The 22,816-nt window shown below is 39.7% G+C and overlaps 1 protein-coding gene and 1 long non-coding RNA gene across 18 annotated transcripts in view; one reads left to right on the forward strand and one right to left on the reverse strand.

The window, feature by feature from the left end:
- The window catches only part of RBM39 (RNA binding motif protein 39), a 32,097-nt gene extending 9,782 nt beyond the window's left edge, over window positions 1-22,315 (forward strand). For 11 of the 17 annotated variants that reach the window (XM_083746578.1, XM_083746589.1, XM_083746590.1 and 8 more), the window contains 14 exons: window positions 6,043-6,237; window positions 6,891-6,956; window positions 7,047-7,100; window positions 9,358-9,475; window positions 11,820-11,972; window positions 12,902-13,039; window positions 13,739-13,804; window positions 14,790-14,994; window positions 15,595-15,672; window positions 16,819-16,851; window positions 18,464-18,539; window positions 18,652-18,757; window positions 20,040-20,118; window positions 21,330-22,315. In XM_083746578.1, coding sequence (XP_083602704.1) covers window positions 6,043-6,237; window positions 6,891-6,956; window positions 7,047-7,100; window positions 9,358-9,475; window positions 11,820-11,972; window positions 12,902-13,039; window positions 13,739-13,804; window positions 14,790-14,994; window positions 15,595-15,672; window positions 16,819-16,851; window positions 18,464-18,539; window positions 18,652-18,757; window positions 20,040-20,118; window positions 21,330-21,430 — 1,468 coding nt within the window. In that variant the 3' untranslated portion in view covers window positions 21,431-22,315. Of the gene's footprint in view, window positions 1-62; window positions 4,169-5,405; window positions 5,604-6,042; window positions 6,238-6,890; window positions 6,957-7,046; window positions 7,101-8,875; window positions 8,901-9,357; window positions 9,476-11,819; window positions 11,973-12,901; window positions 13,040-13,738; window positions 13,805-14,789; window positions 14,995-15,594; window positions 15,673-16,818; window positions 16,852-18,463; window positions 18,540-18,651; window positions 18,758-20,039; window positions 20,119-21,329 lie in introns of those variants that run through there. The other 6 variants (XM_083746582.1, XM_083746583.1, XM_083746584.1 and 3 more) reach the window with 4 other exon arrangements.
- On the reverse strand, window positions 16,858-18,457 carry LOC310848086. The gene is made up of 3 exons (XR_014566146.1): window positions 18,091-18,457; window positions 17,741-18,052; window positions 16,858-17,505 (listed from the first exon to the last, which is right to left on the reverse strand). It is a non-coding gene; the product is annotated as an uncharacterized lncRNA (long non-coding RNA).
- Window positions 22,316-22,816: the final 501 nt, after the last annotated feature.

Below are 22,816 nucleotides of genomic sequence, written 5' to 3' on the forward strand. Positions count from 1 at the left end.
AGGTTCCCCATCCCTGAGCTAAACATTTATGGACATGGACAATTTCATGAAGGTTTTTTCCTGTCTGGGTGCATTAAAAGGTGTAGACTTCATACCCTGTTGGTTTGTTCAGGGCTTTAAAATCCTGACCTCTTGCTTAATTCATAGCTAAAAAGGCCCAAAATGATGGGAAATGATCTACAATATAACAAAGTGATTAGTGAAAGATTATGCCAAAAAAAGTTTATTTACATTAATTTAAGAGAATTTCTTGCCCACCTAGCAGTTCGAAAGCATGCAGTGCAAGTAGATAAATAGGTAACGCACCAGCGGGAAGGTAAACGCCATTTCCGTGTGCTGCTCTGGTTCACCCAAACTGGCTTAGTCATGCTGGCCACATGACCCGGAAGCTGTCTGTGGACAAACGCCGGCTCCCTCGGCCTATAGAGCGAGATGAGCGCACAACCCAAGAGTTGTCTGCGACTGGACCTAACAGTCATGGGTAACTTTACCTAACATACAACATTAAAATCCTCTATTAAAAACATGTTATTTAAACATTCAGAGATTATTAAAGCTACAGTAGCCAAAAGACAGAAATCTCATGTAGATTCTACATTTATGGATAGAGTTGTCTAAACAGAAATGCTTTAAGCAGGCACAGAGGAATACAACGAAGGAACCTGTCAGGCCTGGAGTTCCAAACTGTAGGTGCTGCCACTAAAAGATTGATTACTACAAGTGTGGAATGAGTATTACGTGGCACCTGTAACAGTGCCAGTTCTGCAGATTGAAGCAATTGAGTGGGTATATGTGGGGTAAGATCCTAAAAGTGAAGAATGGATGGTGCAAAACATTCAATATGCATAAAACAACACATATTTTGTTTATACCAAAACCTCAGTTGCCTATAATGTTCTGATGAACAGTTAGCCATTTACCATATGCAAAAATGATACATTTTAGTATAAACTAAGCAAAAACTAACTGCAACAAATACAATTTGGATTAAGGTTAATTTTCTGGGCGGGTGACTAATAAACATGTTATTTACCTATTGATGCCAGTCTTTTCAGTTTCTTGCAGATGTGTGCTGTAATTTAACTTAAAGCAAAATAGAATCGTAGCAAATGCACAAGCTTTTACAGTCATGATGACTGCATGTATTTTATTAGGAAAACAGCATTATTTGGTTTTATGTAGAGTGGAAAAAGTTCCAGAGCTTTTCTGTCATTATGGATTTCAATTGCAAATACAATATTAGGCATGCTTGGCAGTTTCAGAATTTTTGCCTTTTGTTTACTAAATACAAGTAAAATAAACATGATTAGATGACTCTAGGGCAGGTGTTGAGGAACCTTTTTGGCTCCGTGAGCTAGATTTTTATCAGAAGCCACCAAGCCATCAACCACCTGATGTCACAATGATGCAAAGTGCTTTAAAGTCCCAAAGGTGCAGCTAAAATTAAAAAGTATTATCCTACATTCTGGGAAGGCTAAACCCCAGGAAGCGGTTTCTGCTAAAACAAATCCCCCGCTCTGTTTTATCAGGGAGTTCCATGCAAAACCCAGAATCAGGAATGCGCCCCCCCCCCAATTTTCGGCTCACAAGTGGGGGTTAAATCTTGCTGCTTTGGCTATAGACTCATTCCTTGCTGGGAACAGGAATGTGTTAAATCAACCCCATCCTCAAGCCCATTAGATGACATCACAACTATTGTCAGCTGATAGGCAGGCAGTGTGGTTTCAGGAAAATGACCTCATGGACCAACTTCAACCTCCTGACAGGACAAGATCGGCCCACAGGCTAGATTGTCCACCACCCATGCTCCTGGGCATAAAAAAATTTTCTGGTGCAAATGGAAAATTAACCTATGCATATTACCCTAGTTTTCCTGAAAACCTTTGTCACTGTGTGCACTACTGCTTACGTTAAATACATTAATCATTTGTTGCAATTTAGAACACCTTATTCGCTAAGGAGCTCAAGATGGTGTACATAGCTCTCTCCCACCTCATTTATTCCCCACAACAACCCTGTGAGGTAGGTTGGGCTAAGAGGCAGTGACCGGCCTATGGTCACCCAGTAAGCTTCATAGCCAAGTGGGCATTCAAGTTTCAGGTCCTAGTCTGATACTCTTAACAATTACACCACACTAACTCTCAAGCTTACAAGTCCAATGGAAAGTGTGTAATTTGATACACACACACACACTCCTGCAGAAATAATAAAAAAGCAAATCCTCCAAAGTGGTATCATACTCATAGAATCAAAGATTTGTAGAAGGGACCCTGAGTCATCTAGTCCAACCCTCTGCAATGCAGGAATTTCAACAGGTGGTCCTCCATCTAATTTGAAACCATATTGGACCCAGCTTAGCTTTGCAAATGTGCTAGCAGTTTTATTGCTGCACCAGCCTGGTTAGGAACTGTTGATTAGAAGGAACATACCTTTTTACCAGTTTGTCTGCTTCATTATAGTAGCCTGATTACGTATGTATGTACAGATGTACTGTGTTGTGGAGCATTTTGTATTACTGGCATGCTGTTAAGAAATGAAGATGATTTGAAGCCTGTATTAGGCATGACTGGTCCCATTTATTACATTTTTCTTTATATTCAGTTTGGGGCAGCATGCTGCACATGAAGTGGTTTTATTTTATTACATTCTTCATAGTTAATCTTTAGGATGCACTATCACTGACCTCCCATGCACAGCATGAAAGTGATTTTTTGTCTAGTTCCAAGCATTAATTTTTTCTCATATAGTGTATAAGGTTTTCTGAAGTGCTTCTTCATTCTCATGATTCGAAAGAAGCTCTTCCACTTAATTGGTCTTTGCTGTTCCCAAGCTATTAAAATATTTGGAAATGAGCAATCTGCTCAGTAATACTTTCTTATTCAACTTGTACACGCACAACAGCGGTTTAGTTTTACATGTATGAATTGAAATGAGCCTGAGTAAAGCTTTGAGATCTCTTGTTCCTCTGCTTCCATGCAGTTGGGAGAAAGATTTCCTCAGTGTTTTGGTTCACTTTCCATAATTTCTGACTTCTCGGAGCAAGCTAATTTCAAACCATGGGTTCTGAAGCTGGCTTATTTTAAATCACTGTTAACTAGAACGGGAGTCTGTGAACCTGAAGCTTTTTTCATTCTTATCCCATGTAGCACTAAGCTGTATTTTAGTGCTGCATACAAACCAGACCACTTTTAATGCTATTGCTAGTATACCAGTCTCTCAAAGTTCAAACAGGTCATTTGACACAGGTAGAGTTATTGCCATCAACATAAAAAGCGGGTTGGTTTGCACATTTGCTGCAACCATAAGCCTATCTATATACCCAACAAATTGTTTGTTGGATGAAAATCATGTTCTTGAGCTGCAACTTGTAACTGTGTGTTGCGTTCGCAATGTGCTGCCACAAGGAAGAAGGACAATTTAAGAAAGCCCTTATCTTTTCTTTACAGAAGTTCATTCCTGTAGTGTAGGCAGTACTGGGATGAAATCTTTTGTTATGAGAGTAAACTGCAGCTTTCTCCTGATGGCATATGCAAGCATGCATTATGCATACTTGATGTGACAGATTTATTAGAAATTTAAATTATTTGACTTGTGGTAGAAAGGAGTTGAAACCCTAATTTTCAACTTGGGTAAATTTCACATGCTATGTTTTATATTTTAATGGAGAAACAATTGGTCACACTTGTTATTTAATAATGATGATAGGAACATTAATTGTAGGTCCAAGTTTGAACTTCAGTATCTTCTCAGAGTTTCTTTTTATTCCTGCAGTAGGAAAATTCTTGTAGTTCCCATAAATGTTTTACTTGCCATATTCATGTTTGGTATATAACTGATACAAGAGTCTTACCGCTTAAAAGAAAAGGCGAACCAGAAAAAAACCCCACATATCATAACTAGCAGGCAGCCTTAAGTTACTGGGCTTGTAGGTTCCAGGTATATGAAAATGTACATGTTGCAATAATTCCTTACCTAGGTATTAGGTCTCAAATCTATACATTTTCCTTGGGAAGGGGGATATTGGCAATATTTCATCTGGTTATTCCTGTATTGACAGTTTTTGTCATCTGGGAATCAAAGAAGAATTGCTTTCTATAAGGATGTTTCTTGAGGATATCTGACTGCAAAGAGGAATACCATCCATAATATCTCACTAATATCATGCTAGGTAAACTCCTTAGGTTTGAGTTGATTATTTAGCCTATGGATTTCTTGAATTTTAATTAACAAATCACAGTAGAAACAAATGGTCCTCCTTGTGATTACAAACCAAGGCCCTGGTTTTTGCTCACTGAAGCTATCTGATTCATAACCTACTTGTCTTCCTATGTACGGGGTAGAAACATAACTGATTCAAATAGTACTATGAATTCGTTCAGTCTCTTTGTTTAGAATAGAATCTGAGTGAGATCTTAACTCTTGAATTAATTCCAGTTGTCCAGTTTAGCTAGTGACCTTACTCCTGGACAAGGTTGAATACTCTGGATGTAATAAACCATGTGAAATGAAAAGTGCAAATTATAGGCAGGTGGTGTTAGCTTAAACAACTTTTAAGAAATTCAGTACTCTTGTTAAGATATTACAGCAAAGGAAAAAATAAATGCACCACTCTAATAAACCAGGGTCAACAAATAGAGTTTCGTGAACACTTATGCTCTAAATCCTTTAAAGCAGAGGCACAGGAGGGAGTACCTCTAGATTTTTTGCAATAGAACTGCAACAGTTTCTGACTGTTTACCAGCAAACTAACCAAAAGGGCTCCCCATATTATGCTACTGAAAAAGGTAATTAAGGGGAATTAAGGATGAATTTTCATGTGAAAGAATTGTGAGCTCAGTTCTGCTACTAAAAATATCTTCCTGTTCTGAGACGTGTACTTAGAGGCAACCAGTTCCTTAGTTCTTGGTACATGTCTGCCTCTTTACAGTGGAAACATTATTTGTCCCTGCTTTTAAGCATGGAGAAACCCTAATATAGACTAATTATGTCTTTTGGGGTAATGCAGTATGTATATGTTCTTACATTTGAACCTGTCTTTGGGTCCCTATGTTACTTCTGTAGGTTTTTCCCCTCTTAAAAATACTTTGCATTTCTGTTATAAGCAGCAAATGGTTTAGAATATATAACTCTTAAGGGGCTAAATCATTGACTTGGATCCAGATAAATGAGGGGAAGAAGACAAGGTATTAGTGCTGTTTGAATTTTCTTGCAAGTGATGGTAAAATATTTCTCACAAGCCAGCAGCACAAGGTAGCATACTGTGTCTACAGTATGAGAGAAAGAGTGAATAAGGAAGCTGTAGGATAAACTAGTGGGCCGTAATAATGTCTTGAAAATAGCTTATGCAAACAGAAGCAATTCTTTGAATTTGGGGTTGCTTTTCTCATGCAATGCTCTTCCGCTAGGTCGGAAACAGCCCTTCTGTGAGTGGAAGAGGCTTTCCGCTAGCAGAAGGGCACCTGGGATCCAAGCTACTTGCTCCAATGGGACCTTCTCCATTTGGAACATATCTAGCGTGAGCAGGCAGTAGAGTGGAAAGAGAGTCTCATTAAATGAACAGTTCAGAATCAACCATGAACCTGACATTTCTGCAAAGGAACTTGGTAGGTATAGTTATCTGCAGTTTAAACATTTTTGTGTCTTCTGTTTGATAAAATATTCCTCCTCCTAGGAGGGAGGTAGATATTTTAAAGAGTGAGGTACCTGTATGTTTATCCTGGTTGAGGGTATGCTTGTGAATGTGTGCTGTCACCTTGAAGGCTTGTACATACCCAGTGCATTGCTTTTAACTATTGTATAAATGGTTTAGAGAGAATTAAAATAAATTATGTAATTTGATTAAAGAATGATTGCATTATTTTAAAAATAATGTACATTATAAAGAAAATTTGCATTCATGCTGCAGTTGCCATAACTTACTTGATGGGGATTTTTTAAACTTGCCTACCTACTCAATTCATAGTCTAACTTTTAAGTGGATCTTATTATTTGCTGCTTTTGAAAAAAAAAGACACCTAAACTTGTGTTGTTTGTCCTGTTCAGGAGAAAAAAGAGCAAGAGCAGAAGCCGTAGCCATGACAGGAAGAGGAGTAGAAGTAAGGAGCGCAAAAGAAGTCGTGATCGTGAGAGGAAGAAGAGCAAAAGTCGGGAGAGGAAGCGCAGTAGAAGTAAAGAACGGAGACGCAGCCGTTCAAGAAGTAGAGAACGGCGATTCAGAGGCCGTTACAGAAGCCCCTAGTATGTTGCGCAAAAATGTCGTTTTAGTTCTAATATTTATTGCTCAATAAGCAGGAAATGTTATAAAAGTATAAGTTTTATTTTTTTTAAAAAGGCAAACTAACCTTTTAATCTAGCTGCATAAGCCTCAATTTTAAGATGTATACATTTCTGTACCTTGGCTTAGGTTTTTCAAAATACTTTTAAGCAGACAACTTAAGAGAAATCTGTTTCCAGTATCATGTGGGATCTGAAATCACAGTATGACTGTAGCAGTGACACCATTTTCTTTTGCAGTATCAGAGTGGGTAATCACTGTAATGGTGGAATAACAATATTTGGTTCATACATAATGCCAAGTCCATGAAACTAAAAGTCCTTGCCATACAGGGGGAGGATAAGACAGACCAAGCAAGCCTGAGACTTTGCTTGCGCACCTTCTTGTTCATATATGTCACACTAAATCATCTGAGAACTAGCCCAGACTTTCTCATAATGTCAAAATGATATCTCAGGTTAATTTTGGATATGCTTCACATATCTGCCTTACTGCATCCCACTTGCTTTCAAATATACTTGTAAAGTGAACACCAGTTAGCATTTAGTTTCTTTCAAGATTGTTCCTGCCAATAATGAACTTGCTTAGTAATGTATTGTCTTTTTTTTTTATCTAGTTCTGGTCCAAAATTTAACAGTGCCATCAGAGGAAAGATTGGCTTGCCTCACAACATTAAAATAAGGTTTCCTTCTCTTATTTTATGGTGACTATTTAATTATCTATTTTGATGTATTTAATACCTTCATAATTGGTTGTATCCTTTTTTCCACAGTAGACGACGATCCAGGAGCAAAAGTCCATTTAGAAAAGACAAGAGTCCTGTGAGGTAGGCAGTTGAATACTACTATTTAAATTGACTGTGCAGTGTTGAATATTATATGAGGTGTCTCAGTTGCTTTCTGTGCAAATCTCATTTTCACCTTTCAGCTTCCAGAACGTGCTCTCTGTGCATGTTTAGTGTGCTGCCTCTGCAAGCCAAGGTTATTGTTAGTATTTTAATTTGGCATGAGTAGCATAGAATGCACCTATTTTGATTGATTGTGGCAGTTCTGAAGTGTTGTGGATGTTGGTAGCACTACAGAATTTGATGTTCTTTTATTACTGGTAGTACGACCTTTTGCTTTCTCTGGCCATTAATAGGAATGTCCTTTGAAAGGCACCTGTGATACACCTCTGTGTGAAGGTGACTTATGCATTTGACATTAATGAGCTATAAGTAAAGGTAAAGGGACCCATGACCATTAGGTCCAGTCGTGGCCGACTCTGGGCTTGCGGCGCTCATCTCGCTTTATTGGCTGAGGGAGCCAGCGTACAGCTTCTGGGTCATGTGGCCAGCATGACTAAGCCGCTTCTGGCGAACCAGAGCAGCGCACGGAAATTCCATTTACCTTCCCGCCGGAGCGGTACCTATTTTAATGTGCTTTCGGACTGCTAGGTTGGCAGGAGCAGGGACCGAGCAATGGGAGCTCACCCCGTCATGGGGATTCGAACCACCAACCTTCTGATCGGCAAGTCCTAGGCTCTGTGGTTTAACCCACAGCACCACCCGTATCCCGAGCTATAAGTAGATTATTGTAAAATTTTCACAGATGGAGCAGCAAGAGATATTGTGCTCTTTTCAGCTGTTCTCCATACCACACTGATGTGTCTCAGGTCTGTGGGAACAACCTCTGCTGAAGGAAGCAACTATCTGGTCTGAGTAGAGGCGCTGGAATGTCTCCCTAAGTTAGGCCTATGGAACCATTGAGTAAGATGACCCAAATGGCAGCTAAGCTGCAGGAGCTTGGGGTGCAGTTATGGCCTACAGAGATTATTGTTAACTCGCAGTTTCATGCACCCAATGGGCAAATGTCATGTTAGCCTCAGCTGCCTGCTCCTCCATTTTTTGAAAAGCCATCCTTCACTGCTTAATTCAGTACTTGCGGCAGGCAATTAGGGTCATTCCCCATCAGGCCAGGCTGAAAGAAAAAAAGCATTGGGCTGTTTTCTTGCATTCATCCTAGCTACTATCTTTGGGCTCCTGTGAGCTTAAGCTTGTTAATTCATCTCTCCTGCCAAAATTTGCTAGCGGCACCCATGTATAGATCTCGGCCCCTGTGTGTTCTTGTCTGGCCTATCCACATATAGGGGACTTGCTTTGAAAATAGGGGGATTGACTGAATTAAAGAGTGATCACAATGTCAGGCATAGATTAGCAGTCTTGTAACTGGAGTCATGGTCACTTTGTGAACAGAGTGCTGTTAGGTTTAGACCTTACTCCCATTCTTGCCATAGTCCGCAAAATGTGGACATTTTGCAAGGGTAAGGTGTAAATAATGTTTGGAGGGAGATTGAAACTTTTTGTAATATTGCCTTTCAGTTGCAAAGTATATGATAATGCATTTTTGTGTGTAAAAAGTGCTATTCTGCTTAAGCTTGATAAATACAGTGATATGCCTTCATTTTTTCTATGCATCATTGCATTTCTCTTGCTGCCCAGTGCTATACTGATTACTGCCTTTGTATGGATAGAATATCGAAAGACATAAATTTGTAAAATGGCTGAATACGTTCTTTCATTTCAGACATACACAACTATTAAAGTACGTTGAGGTTAAAAGCATTTCCTTTCTAATGCTGGGATTAGGTAAGGTGTACGTACTTAGAAGTATGTCCATTAAATTAACAGATTTTTCCAGGCATACTTGTAGAATCGGGGTGCAAGACCTCTAAAACATCCTTTGTTAACCCCGAGCACCTTCTCCCAACCCTATTTTGTCTTTTTCATCTGCGTTACACATTCTTGTATATTGGGGTAGGAATATACATTACACAGGAAAGAGCCCTTTTCTGAGGGCAATACCTTTTTTGCACTATAAATAATGAATTCTGAGATAGTGAGACATTGACACATCTCATTAAAGGGGACTGTAGATATCTGGTGCAGTTGAAAAACGGGTACTTACTTGAAGCATGTGCTATTTGAATGTTAAACCTCCATCTGTGTCTGAGGGTAAATGGATTTAATGAATATCAGAACAAATTTGTTCAAATTATCTTTTAAAATTGAAAATTACTGACCATGGTTTATCTATTATTTTCAGAGAGCCTATTGATAATCTAACTCCAGAGGAGAGAGATGCTCGAACAGTATTCTGTATGCAGCTTGCTGCAAGAATTAGGCCAAGAGATTTGGAAGAGTTTTTCTCTACTGTAGGAAAGGTGAGGCGTCAATAACTCAAATTTCTTCTGGTGTCATCCTAATATTTTTAAAGCAGAATAACTGAGCAGAATTTTTTCAAACTTTCTGTATATTAAATTCCATTTAAGATTCAGTGGTGTATTTGGGATGATTTGCAAGATTGAGCTGCTGAATTTTTAGCCTAAATCTAAAGAAGCTTCCACATGAGGACTTGCTAGCTAAAATAACATAGACCAGGCACGACCAACTCACAAGAGACTGCGATCTATTCCCAGTTTAAAATGCAGGCAGTGATCTACCCATTGTCTTTGGAGGGACGAGGTACATGTGTGGGGTGCGTGTGTGGAAGGAGGTAGCTAAGTGGATGTGGGAGAGGGGAGTTTAAGTGGGGGTGGGAAGGAAAGGGAGGCAAAAGTTCTCTCTGAGGAGCCAGCTGGCTTCTCTTCCTACCCCCAGCCAGCCCCTCTCCCTCTCCCTCCACTTATCCAGCTCTCCACCACCACCCCCCGCAGCCCTTTCCCCCCCATCAAAGGTGCATAGCTGATGTGCATCCCGATCATGCCTGCCCCCCCCTTTTTACCCCCACATCCGGGAAGACTGGACCAGGCGACATTCCTTGTTCTTTCCACCTGTCCTGGTCTTCCCTGCGGCAGCAGGGGGACCCAGTGCCAGGGCCACCACTACAGCAGTGACGGCTAGGCTGGGGTGACATTCCTTGCACTTGCTGCCCGGCCTGGCCTTCCCGGCGGCAGTGGAGGGACCCAGGGCCGCTGCTGCAGCAGTGAAGGCCGGGCAGCAAGCGCAAGGAATTTCACCCAACCCTGCCTTCCCAGCGGTGGAGGGACCCATGGGGCCGCCACTGCAACCGGGCTGGACAGCAAGTGAGCAGGCAAGGAATGTCCCTCCCCCTGGCGCTGGGTCCTGCTGCTGGCGGGAAGGTTGAGCTGGGCAACATTCCTTGTGCTTGCCTTCCCTGCGGCTGCGGCAGGAGCCAGGGGAAGCGGCGGCGACATTCCTTGCCCACTTTATTTAATCCCACGATCGACTAGGATCACTCCTGTGATCTATTGGTCGATTGTGGTTGACTGATTGGACATGTCTGACATACACAAAACCAAGTTACAGTAGGATTGTCCTGTTCCATTATTTTTGCAACACTTTGGAAACAGGAGAAAGTAAGTAACTTGTGCGTGTTTGGCAAAAAATGTGATTGGATCCTAAGGTGCCATTCTGTGCAGCCTCTATCTAATGTCAGGGGGAAAGGCAGTTTTGTTGATTTCCCTCTCTTCCCCTCTGGAGTAGACTTTCAGGGGTGTGGGGAGAGGGGATTTGGCAAAAACAGAATCTCAGGATCCATCCATAATTTGCTTGTTTTTCTGATGGTGTAAGATGCTGACACTTTTGACTCTGAAAGTTTCACAGTTGTTACTACACCAGATTGTCTAGAACAGGCATGTCCAACCTCAAGTAGGTTGCAATCTACCAACAAGTATCAAAAACTGGCGGCGATCTACTACCCTCCAAAGTCGTTTAAGATAGGGAGAGTGATAAAGGGATCTTTATTTCACAGATACAGTAGTTATGTTTGGATATCATCATGATAGATTCAATTAGTTACTAGATGAACAAGTAACTAAGCAAGTGAGAAAAGTCAAACTACATTTTTATATTAGTTTGCACAGATCTGAGAAGCCAGCTTCTTCTCTCTCTCTCTCTCTCTCTCTCTCTCTCTCTCTGTGTTAACTCTTCTGAGTTGCTTCTTCCTTGCTCTGCAATTCTCCTTCCCTGCCTCCCTTCCCCCCCCTCACACACACACACACGGCATCCTCACTCTTTCCCTCCACCTCAGTCTTTCTCCTTCTGCATCTTTTCATTTCGAGTCCAGTCATGCCCCATCCCTAAGTTAGTGCCCTGCGGGAACACCCCCCCACACACACACAGACACCAGCCCTCCCTCAGGGCACCGTGTCTCCCCCCCCCCCCCCGGTGCTCTAACACACACCCTGAGCGCAGTGCAGAGCGGGTGTCGGGAATGAAAGCAAGCTGGCTTCCTCAGTATGTCCCTGTTTTGTGTCTTGCTTTCAAAATAACGTAGCAAAATTTGGAAAATACTTGGCTAATTATTTGAAGAAATAATTGAAAGTCTTTGAGGGGCAGTAGAGGGTACCTGTTAGGGCACTGAAGCACCATTCCTTGAATACTGAAAAATGGCACTGCTTGTATGTTTTCACAAGTTTATCTGCAGGCATGAGAGAGGATTGAAAAATGATTCAATTTTGTTTCAAACATAATTTTTAATTTGAAGGCACCTAGGAAATGCAGATTAAACTTTTCAACAAGTTTTAACTGTTCCCATCTTTCTAGGTCCGTGATGTACGCATGATTTCAGACAGAAACTCCAGACGTTCCAAGGGAATTGCTTATGTGGAATTTGTTGACGTTAGTTCAGTACCTTTGGCAATTGGATTAACAGGACAACGAGTTTTGGGGGTACCAATTATTGTACAAGCATCTCAAGTAAGTTGATACTAATTTTCTGTTCTAGCTCCATTATGATCAGTAAATCTTACTTCATGTGCACTTTATTCTTGCATTGCAGGGGGTGGAGTAGATGACCCTCTGGGTCCCTTGCAACTCTACAATTCTATGAGTCACTTGTGAATCGAGTCCTTACATTCCGTTCTCAACTCTGGATAGATCTGAAGTGTCACTTAGGGTTATACAAGGCGCTTGAATATGTCCAGTATATTTTTTACTTCAGTTGTTTGAGTTTGTCAACCTGTGCCATACCTCAAAGTGCTGTTGAAGATTAGGGGACTTTTCAAAAGTAGTTTGACCAAACAATGATTGATAACAGCTAAGAGACAGAGATGGCAGATAAAAAAGTTTATTAGAATAAACTAGCATGCCTATTTGCAAATTTAAATGCCATCTACTTGAATATTATTGTTAATAATAATAGTAGTATATTTCTTAACGCTTGTGCCTAGTTACTTACGATAAACAGTACTTGATAGTAGACCAAAAGGTGGAAATCACTTCTAATTTATCAACAGTTGGATTTTTAAGATGGTGAATGCTTAGTTAAAACTTGTTTGGCACTAAAAATACTGGTGATGACAGCAAACTCCTAATCTTGAATAATTGGAAGCCCCCCCTTTTTTAAGTATTTATTTTTGAGTGCACTAAACATACAGTGAGTTGTGGGCTTCTGCTAATATGCATGCTTTTTTTCTTTTTTTTCTTTTTTTTTTCTTAATGTAAGAATACAATTTTTGAACTTGACCTACTCTGTAGTGTACTTCTCTCCCTCTCCCTCTCCCTCCCACACCCACACCCACACCCACACCCACCCTGTTTTGAATACAGTTTGAAGCATTCCTCAGTTAAATGTAGTTACTTTATTTAGTAATGTGTATTGTTTCTATTTGGGATAACTTTTACAGGCAGAGAAAAACAGAGCAGCAGCAATGGCTAATAACCTACAAAAAGGAAGCGCAGGCCCCATGAGACTGTATGTGGGATCATTACACTTCAATATAACTGAAGATATGCTTCGTGGAATCTTTGAACCTTTTGGGCGGGTAAGTTTTTTAGTTCATTGGGGACAACTGCACCTAGTAGTAGTGACAGAATTATGAATTCCTGAAAGGCTTAATTGGCTAACTTCCTTTCTCTGATTTTAAAAAATGTTAGTTCAAGTAGAAATAAAAACTACATGTATTCATTTGATCCTAAAGACCAGTCTTGGATTGAGTAACTTACAGTTGCACTTCTATAGTAGTGGATGCCAAGATGCGTAGACTGCTTTCATAGCAGATTGTAAAAAATAAAATAATATTTCATCTATCTAACTGCAATATTATTCTGGTTTGTGCTTTCAACAACACTGTGATAACATCAAACCGTGGTATTGCACCATGGGATCACATCTTGTGCTCCCTTTCCTCCTCACACTCTCCAGTTTACAGTCCCAGTTTTCAGGCAATATCACAATTGGAATGTTTGGTTGTAACTGCAGTTGATGGTCTGAGAACGGAGCACTTAGGCATAGCACCAAAGTATGATTTAGTATTATGTGTGACACATCTATTCTTTAGGATTTCACAATCCAAATCTTGAGGATTTCAAACATCCAGGGGAGCTACTAGAACATTCTGTGCATATTCCAATTTGCATTATGGTCCTGGACAAACAGACTTTGTTTTCTTCTACATCCTCTTCTATAAAATAAAAATTGATGACAGTAGGTCTTATATACTAATTAGTACTGGTCTTTGCAGATTGAAAGCATTCAGCTGATGATGGACAGTGAAACTGGACGTTCCAAAGGATACGGATTTATTACTGTAAGTTTATAAAGTTTATTGTGGCAAACAGGTTCTACTGATGTCAATTGAATATATTGTTTCCAAGTAAAAATTCTTAGATCTTAAGATGTTCTGATTTTTTTAGACTTGTGATCCTTAACTTAGTTTTAGTTTACATGTGTAAAATTACAATATGTACCACACCTCTTATAATGTGCCCTGAAAGAAGTTGAAGATAAAATATTTTAAGTCATAAACATGAATAATTCTGAAAGTTAGGTACTAAGCCCCAAGTTTTGGCCATGTTCACAATGGTAGAATAATTCCAGTTTTTATTAAACATGAGCAACCACTGCTATTGTACTGGACTTCAAGTTGGAGTGTGCTAAATGAAGATGGCTGCTTCACTACCAGATAATAGCATTCAGTAGAGTACAGTCATATCATGGATCCTGAATGCCTTGGTACTTGGACGTTTTGGCTCCCAAATGCTGCAAACCCGGAAGTGAGTATTCCGGTTTGCAAATATTCTTTGAAACCCGAATGCCCAACGGGGCTTCTGCAGCTTTGGTTTCCGAACATTTTGGAAGTGGAACAGATTTCGTTCGACTTCCAAGGTACGACTGTATGTTGCTGTGTTGATAAAAGCAAATTGAAAATGAAAGGATGAAGGCAAAATTGTCCATAGACAAGTGTGCAACTTCTCAAGTTACATAAAATTACTAAATGCAAACATCAAGTTGACAAACTCTACAACCCCTTAAACCCGGTGGAAGTATGCCATGGTTTGCATTGCCTGGCAGTTAGTTTGGGCTCCCATGTAAATGTCTGTACCTATCGGTTTTATAGCAAAAAAAATCAAATACATTGTGGCTTCTGTCACACTAAACCAGTTATTTGAAGGTTTCTAGTATTAGCTTGATGACTGAAACTTAATAGTTTTATTTTTTAAAAAATAAATAAATGCTGAAATAAAAGTCTGCTAACAACTGTATTTTAAATGACCATAAATTAATTTGTTTAGTTTTCAGACTCTGAGTGTGCTAAAAAGGCCTTGGAACAACTAAATGGGTTTGAACTAGCTGGCAGGCCAATGAAAGTAGGTCATGTAACTGAACGTACAGATGCATCCAGTGCTAGCTCGTTTTTGGACAGTGATGAACTGGAAAGGACTGGAATTGACTTGGGAACAACTGGCCGTCTTCAGTTGATGGCAAGACTTGCTGAGGGTAAGTACATTTGTAAAAAGCATAGTACATATGGTATTTTCTTCTAACGTATTTTTTTAGCATACTACTATATGATTTCAGTCTAAAGGAAAGCTCACTGCCAAGTTTTTCTAGCTAAGTGGGACATAGTCATCTCCATGTTGTAGACCTTCTAGTTTGGCTACATTGATTCCCAAGACTTTAAGCTGGTTTGCATACAGTGCTAAAACCATGATTTAGTACTATGGGCATGAGGTGAACAAACCTAAAGCTGCACTTCCTATTTCTCTTTCCTCCTCCTGTGCAGCTGGGAAATAAATGCCTGCTGCATTTTCTTTGAGTTTTGTGAATCCTAGCTTGTCACGAGGTGCTAAACTTTAAACCATGGGTAATGACACTGGCTTTAACTAATCAGAGTTTGTTATTAAACTGTGCTGTCTGGAAATTAAACACAGCAGAAGTCTTCCCAAACCTTGTGGAAGTGGGAAGGGATAACTGTAAAGCTAGTAACTTTGATTGGGCTCATTCTGGTTTGTACTTGTAGCACAAAACAATTTTTCATAATTTTAGTATCCTAGTTAAATGTAGAGCACAAGATAGATTAATGGCTTTCTATTCCAGGTACTGGCTTGCAAATTCCTCCAGCTGCACAGCAAGCTCTACAGATGAGTGGATCATTAGCATTTAGCGCTGTAGCAGGTAAAATTGTTTTTTCTAAATACTGTATTCTGGAAGTTATTCTTAAGGAAGATAACTTACCTGTTGATTATGATAAGTTAGCTGATTTGCACAACCACAGCAATTTTCTGTATCACTTTATTTAATTTATTTCAATTATATACCACTTAGTCACAGAAATTGCTAAGCGGGGTACAAACAGATTACAAAAGTAACAGTGAATAAAATTTTATGCAGGAAATAAAATTAATCATAAAAACAGAATGTATTTAAATGCTTGCTGAAATAGAAAGGTTTTCAGGCACCTGAAGTTCAACTATCAGAGGGCCCTGTATAATATCAGTTGTGAGTGAGTTCTACAGAGTCAGGCACACAGTACTGAATGTGCAGCTCCAGGGGGATATGAACTGCGTATCTGAGCCACAAGAGACCACTAAAACAGATTACTCTGAAGATTTCAGAGATCAAGCAGGGATATAAGGTATCCTGGGCTCAGAATGTTAAGGGCTTTGTAAATTATACAAGAACCTTGAACTTGGCCTAGTAACATGGACAGCCAGTGTGAGATTTATGTGCTGATGATAATCTGTCCCTACTAGCATTCTAGCCACAGGATTTAGCACCTGCTGGAGCTTCTAGACTGATGATGATGATGATGATGATAATTAATAATAATAATTAATAATAATTTATTTATACATACATACATACCCTGCCCAATTATAGCCCCACATAGAGCACATTGTAGTAATGAGTTTTGAGGCTACTAGTGACCAGGCTATCCCTGTCCAAGAACAGCCATAGTTGACAACCATAACTTGTAAAAGGCACTCCTAGTCACTGAGTCTACCTGAGCCTAAAGTGACAGAGAACCCCTGAATTATGAACTTGTTCTTTCAGAGAGAGTACATATAATCGTGTCCAGAATAGGCAGGATATACAGGACACATTTCGCATAACCAGTCTTGAATTGCTTGTGAAATTTTCATATGACCTCTTTCTTTTATTGCTTCTTGTCTGCTAGCTTATGCAATACACAGTGACAAATTTTCTTAGAGGAATGGTTGGTACTCTTTAGAGCATTAAGGGGTGTGAGAGAGAAATTTGCATTCCAAATATTATATTGAAATATTATATTGAAATGTTCTCTGCAATATTTTTCTTTAGATTTACAGACACGACTTTCACAGCAGAGTGAAGGTGAGACTGATTTTGAATAGAGTTGTGTATTGCTAGAAAGACAGGCATTTACAATTCCACCTGCCTGAGAGCAAGGACAAGTGCTCCTTACTACTTGCGAGAGGAACTCTCAGAAGATTTAGACAGTTCCCAACAGTTTGGATAAGAAAAAATACAGCATGAATTTATCCTGTTTCTTTCCCTGTCCAAGCCTTGGACACAGGAGAAAGCTTCCACTGCATTCAGCCTATCATACTTGGCTACAGAACTTGGTAGCAAGGAGAAATGATGCTCACCTAGTTAAGATAAGGTGATAGTGGATCCAGTATGAAGATGACATTTGAGCTGTTGTCTTTTGTTAAAGTAAATAATAAAGCACTGGGTCAGATAGAAAAGGTTTATTTCTATTTTCCAGTTCCTCTTCTAAAAGAATTTCATTTTTCACCAATTCTGGTGTGGACGTGCTGACACTCAAAAACCTATACATACAGTATTGGGATTTTGGGTATAGTCTTATTGTTCTCAAGCAGTCCACTCAATTGTGCTCTACTTGCTCCAGGGCCATTTCTGAGTTGGATCTTAATTTTGTAAAGCATAGGCTCTTTTGATCTAAGGACATTTATGCAAACTTATTTGTCTGGTGCAAGATGAAGGAAGAAATAAACAGTTGACAGTCTCCCTAGTTAAAGGAGCCATATGTTGTTTTATTGGAGCCCCTTTGACACCCCCCCGGGCATTATTTACGACTTTAGTAAAGCAAAATGTATGTGCAATATTCAAATAACAAGCCCTGCCAATGGAAGCCTTTGCAAGAACTTATCCTTCTCCTAAATTGGTTGAGGGGAGGGAACACCCTGGAAACAGTGCACAGGGGGAGAAAAAGAGAGTTCATTGCATCAGAAATTCCAACAGAGCAATCTGCTTAGCACAATGTTGAATTCCTCCCTATATGTTTCAGACAGTATCTTGTCCTCAGAAATGGGGATGGGAGTAGGCCTATTGAAGTTAATAAGGCATATTAAAATTAGGTTCATTAACTTTGGCACCTCTGCTCTAAGTAGGACTTAGTTTATTACAACCCGTGAATTCAGATCGCTGTTCAAGGTACTTGGTGCTTCTTGACAGGGACATAATGCAGTCAGTTTACTTGTTAGCACAGTGCTCAACAAATTCAATGCAAAATATATCTCCTGACCTCCTTACCCATATTAAAGCCTTTGAACTAGAACTCCAGTTTTTAAAAATTTGAATGTGAAAGACTGCTTATTAGGAACTGTATTCTTGCAACAGAATAATATTTTGTAAACCTTGGTTTTCTATTTTGTAACGTCGTATTATGATAAATTTTCAATAGAGTTTGCCCTGATACTTTTAAAGTCTTAGTTGTAATCTGAGGGTGGAATTCGGCATTGTGATATTACAAACGTTCTGCCTGTGCAAGTGTATCAGCTTGCCAGGGGGACCAATCTGCCTCCACTGGCATGCCTCTCACAGCCAATTGCGGGGGAGGGAAAGAAATGAAGAAAGTCTGTTACGTACAGGGCTTCTGCTGACAGGGCTTTTAGGTGTATCCCACCCTGAAATTTGTGCTTCTTAAAATAAGGAGAAACTTACTCTACACTTTCCTCTCCAGTGTTGGCTGCAGCTGCTTCTGTACAACCACTTGCAACACAGTGCTTCCAGCTCTCCAATATGTTTAATCCTCAAACGTAAGTTAATCTCTCTCTCTCTCTCTCTTTTTGTAAAATCTGTTTTATTTCTCTATTTTCAGTATACATATGAAGAATAATTAATTAATTTGTGTATTGTCTTACTCTTCAGTGAAGAAGACGCTGGCTGGGATACAGAAATTAAGGATGATGTGATTGAGGAGTGTAACAAACATGGAGGCGTTGTCCATATTTATGTAGACAAAAATTCAGCTCAGGTATGTTGATTAAATCAGTACCCAAAGGTGGTAACTTCTGTCTGTTCCTATACTTCTACAAGATGTGGCTATACATCACTGAACTACTAATAGTATGGTCAAGTACTTTGGGAGCATTTTATATTCTACAAACAGACCAGACTAAAGTATTCTCTGTGTGATGCCAGAAAACTCTGTTACTCAGTTGTCAGTGAACAAAATGTCTATACAGTGGTACCTCAGATTAAGTACTTAATTCGTTCCGGAGGTCCAGAGCACGATTTCTGTTCTCACCCTGAAGCAAAGTTCTTAACCCGAGGTACTATTTCTGGGTTAGCGGCGTATGTAACCTGAAGCGTATGTAACCTGAAGCATATGTAACCCAAGGTACCACTGTACAGACATTGATTCAATTACTATTTACATCATTGCAAGGTTAAAATACATGCTTATGAATCCTGAATCACTGGCTGCAAAGAATATAGGTTCAGTAAGTACTGCATGGACACAGTAATTCAGTTTTACTAGCAAACCGGAGGTTAGACTAACCCCTTTCCAACCCTGGGAGGAGCGTGGGGAGTGTTCATGTGACACACCACACCACAGCTGACACACTAACATGTCATGACACAGTTTGGAAAGCTCTGCCATAGGCCATCTCAGTTAAAGGAAAAAAGATGACACTTTGAAACCTAAATGAGATTTGCATGCACCTAAAACTTTGATGGGGAACCTGTAGTACTCCAGATGTTGTTGAACTCCCAACCTACCTCAGCCAACATGGCTAGTGGTCAGAGATGATGGGAGTTGTAGTCCAGAAAGAACTGAAATACCACAGATTCCCCATCTCTGCCCTACAAAATCATGTAGGAGTGCTCCTTAATCTAGTTCTGCTTTCAGGTGCACAGGTGACTATGTGCTCACCTTTGACTGATATGCCAGATACAACCGTTCCTGATGAAACTGGACCATGCCACAGTCTTTCAAGCCTTTGTTACCTCATGCTTTTTGTGGCACTGCCCTTTAAAAGCTTTTGAAACTTCAGTTGGTACAAAATACTACCATCAGACCTTTGTATCAGGTTAAACATTCAGAACAAATTGCTTTTCTTTTTTTTTATTACTGCCTTGAATTAACTTTGTGCAGAAAAGGCAGGATATAAGTATATTAAATTCATTTGATGGATTAAAATATTTATTCACATTTAATCTGTAGTTTTGTTCCAGCAACTTGAATTGTTGATTTCTGTTGATCTGCAAGTGAACGGTTCTGTTAAATGCAGTAAATGTTGTTTGTATTTCAGGGTAATGTGTATGTCAAATGCCCTTCAATAGCTGCAGCAATTGCAGCTGTCAATGCATTACATGGAAGGTGGTTTGCAGGTATGTGAACTGAAGTTGTTTATTACTATTATTATTAGAATTAGAATTTATATACCGCCCTATTACCCTCAGGTAATATTTGCCTTGTTGCTGTCTAACAGGTAATAGGTATAGATAAGCAGCTGGGACTTTGAGAAATAAATAGTTAGGGGAGTTGTTTCTTAGAACACCACCTATAAAACTAGGTAATCACAAGTACTTGGGGGAAGTGGTATCAGTTTGCAGGCTTCCACTGAGAACGACAGCATCTCTACCATACTTCTTGCAAATTTATCTTCAGAGCTAGTAAGCCAGTGCCCTTAGAACACATGTTGATTTGGGCTGCTTAAATAAGTTCTAATACTTTTAATTGTCTAGATTGATGATTTGCAGTTGAACTCAGATGGGATTGACATTTTTGGGAAGAAGGTTATTTCTTCCCACTTGGGCAATTGCTGGGTGAGATATATAACCCTTCCACCTATTTTCAGTTTGCCATCCCTTACCCAGGATACTTTCCCAACAATTATATTACAAGAGTATCAACAGTTCCATTTAAGTTTAGTGTAGCCTTTGATGCCCCATCCTTCTGTGCCAGACAGATTTTTGTACGTTACAGCAGTGGTTTTCAACCAGTGTGCTGTGTCACCCTGGGGTGCCTTGAATGATGGTCCCTGTCCGTCTTCCCCCCCCCCCCCTTCTGATGCCTTCTTGCGTCTCTGCCTCTCAAAAGGCTTGCACAGCTGTTAGTTGCAGCAGACCTGACTACAAGCTCCCCGGTTTCTCTGGGGCTGGCCAGGGGGTGCTTCCCAGGCCCCTGTAAGGCAGTGTAAGGAGGCACCTTTCCCTGCAGCACCTGACCATCATTCAAGTCCCCCCCCCCCCCCGGGTGCCACGGCACACTGGTTGAAACCCCTGCCTTACTCAGTGATATTTTACTGTTAACTTACTGTAACCTTAATATTTTTTTCATTGGACGGATTAACAAGTTCTAATTTGGAAAGTATTGCTCTTGTTGGACAGATGATTTTTATGGTTTTTTCTTCTTTTTGTTGTTGAAAACCTCCCTGAGCATTGCAGATGCATTGTGAGGATAGAAGTTTACTAAAACAATAGTCCTTGGAGGTCTTGTAATGAACTTCATAGGCATTGCACCTTTCTCATTTTGTTCATTCTTGTTTAAAAAGTAAGCAAGAATTTAAAGCAGTTTTTCCCTCTCTCGTTTCTTTTAGGTAAAATGATCACAGCAGCGTACGTACCACTTCCAACATACCACAACCTTTTCCCTGATTCTATGAATGCAACCCAGCTCTTGGTTCCTGCTCGGCGATGAAGATGGATTTAGTCAGTTTTGTACATAGCTATTTTTGAAGGAAGACTTGAGTTACCTTTTTAATTAGAAGAAGACAAAAGGAAAGGCTGTAAAGTCCTTTTGTGTACATTTCCTGTTACTTTTAAACGAAAAACAAAAAATAGAGTAAGCAGGAATGCTGTGTGTTCATTCTCTTGATTAGCATTCCCACTGTATACAAAGCTGACTACTTGTTCTGCCTTGTAATTCTTGTACATTTAGAACATTTGGCTAAAGTGATCTGTAGGAACAGATGTAGCTCATAGAAAAGATTTTTCTGTAAAAGGTGGACAGGACATAAATTTTAATGTTTCACAAGCCTTTTCTTTTAATGCAGGTATTACATTTTACATTCACCTAAATGTAGATGCTCTGCTAAAGGTTAATATCAGATTTAACTGGACATATTTAGTGTGTTTTGTATGGATCAAAAATTTGAGAGGCTACTGAGTGATTTCTTTGGCCAGCTGTTCTGCTCACTTAATGTTGACCAGTTGGCAAAATTTGGAGGATTATAGAAGATTTTATTTCTAGATGGTAACTTTTGATTGTCTCTGTAAAAGTTTCTTGTAAATAAGGTGTAAGGTGTGTTTAGAATTCCAAACAAAGCTATCTCTGCATTTCCAGATTAAAGTTCCATTGATTGCAGGGAATGTACCTAAGTTTGAAAGTTGAAGTAGGAAATGCAGGAATATATTTTGTCTGGTTGCATATAATCTGCTCTTTTTTAAGCTCTGTGAGCTCTGAAATATATTTTTGGGTTACTTCAATGTGTTTGACAAAACAGCTTGATATTTCTATCAACAAATGACTTTCATATTGCAATGATCTTTGTAAGAACCACTCAATAAAATTCTCCTAAAGGCCTCCAAAAGCATTATTTTTGAGAATTAGGTGTAACCAGAAAAATGCAAATTGTGAATAGTTAAAATGCTGGAAAATCAGCAACAGTTTGAGCTTCTCTTTCCCTCCCTCCCTCTGTTCACCTTAGTGCACTCAGTTTTTCCTTACACACATCCACCAGAATTTCTTAGTTTAAAAACCAAGCTACATTTGTCACGGTGTAGAGGAGGGGTCCCTAACCACCTTGGGCCTACAGGCACATTTGGAATTTCAGGAGTGTTTGCATGACCACAGATTGACTGCCGCTGTTACTAAATGTTGGAAGCATACGCAGCTATCATCTCTTGCCCAAATGAGACATGGGACAGACGAAGTTCACCAATGGAGGGGGAAAACCTAGTGAGGCCTGCCTGTTAGTTGGAGCAGTGTACTACTCTGCTCAGCACAAGTAGTGCATAAGCAAGTCCATACCCAGTGTTGTATCATCTCTTACTCCTCACAATGACTTTGATGGCCTTTTCTTCT

The sequence above is a fragment of the Podarcis gaigeae genome (genome assembly GCF_964106915.1).
Source record: "Podarcis gaigeae genome assembly, chromosome: 6".
Lineage (NCBI taxonomy): Eukaryota > Metazoa > Chordata > Lepidosauria > Squamata > Lacertidae > Podarcis > Podarcis gaigeae.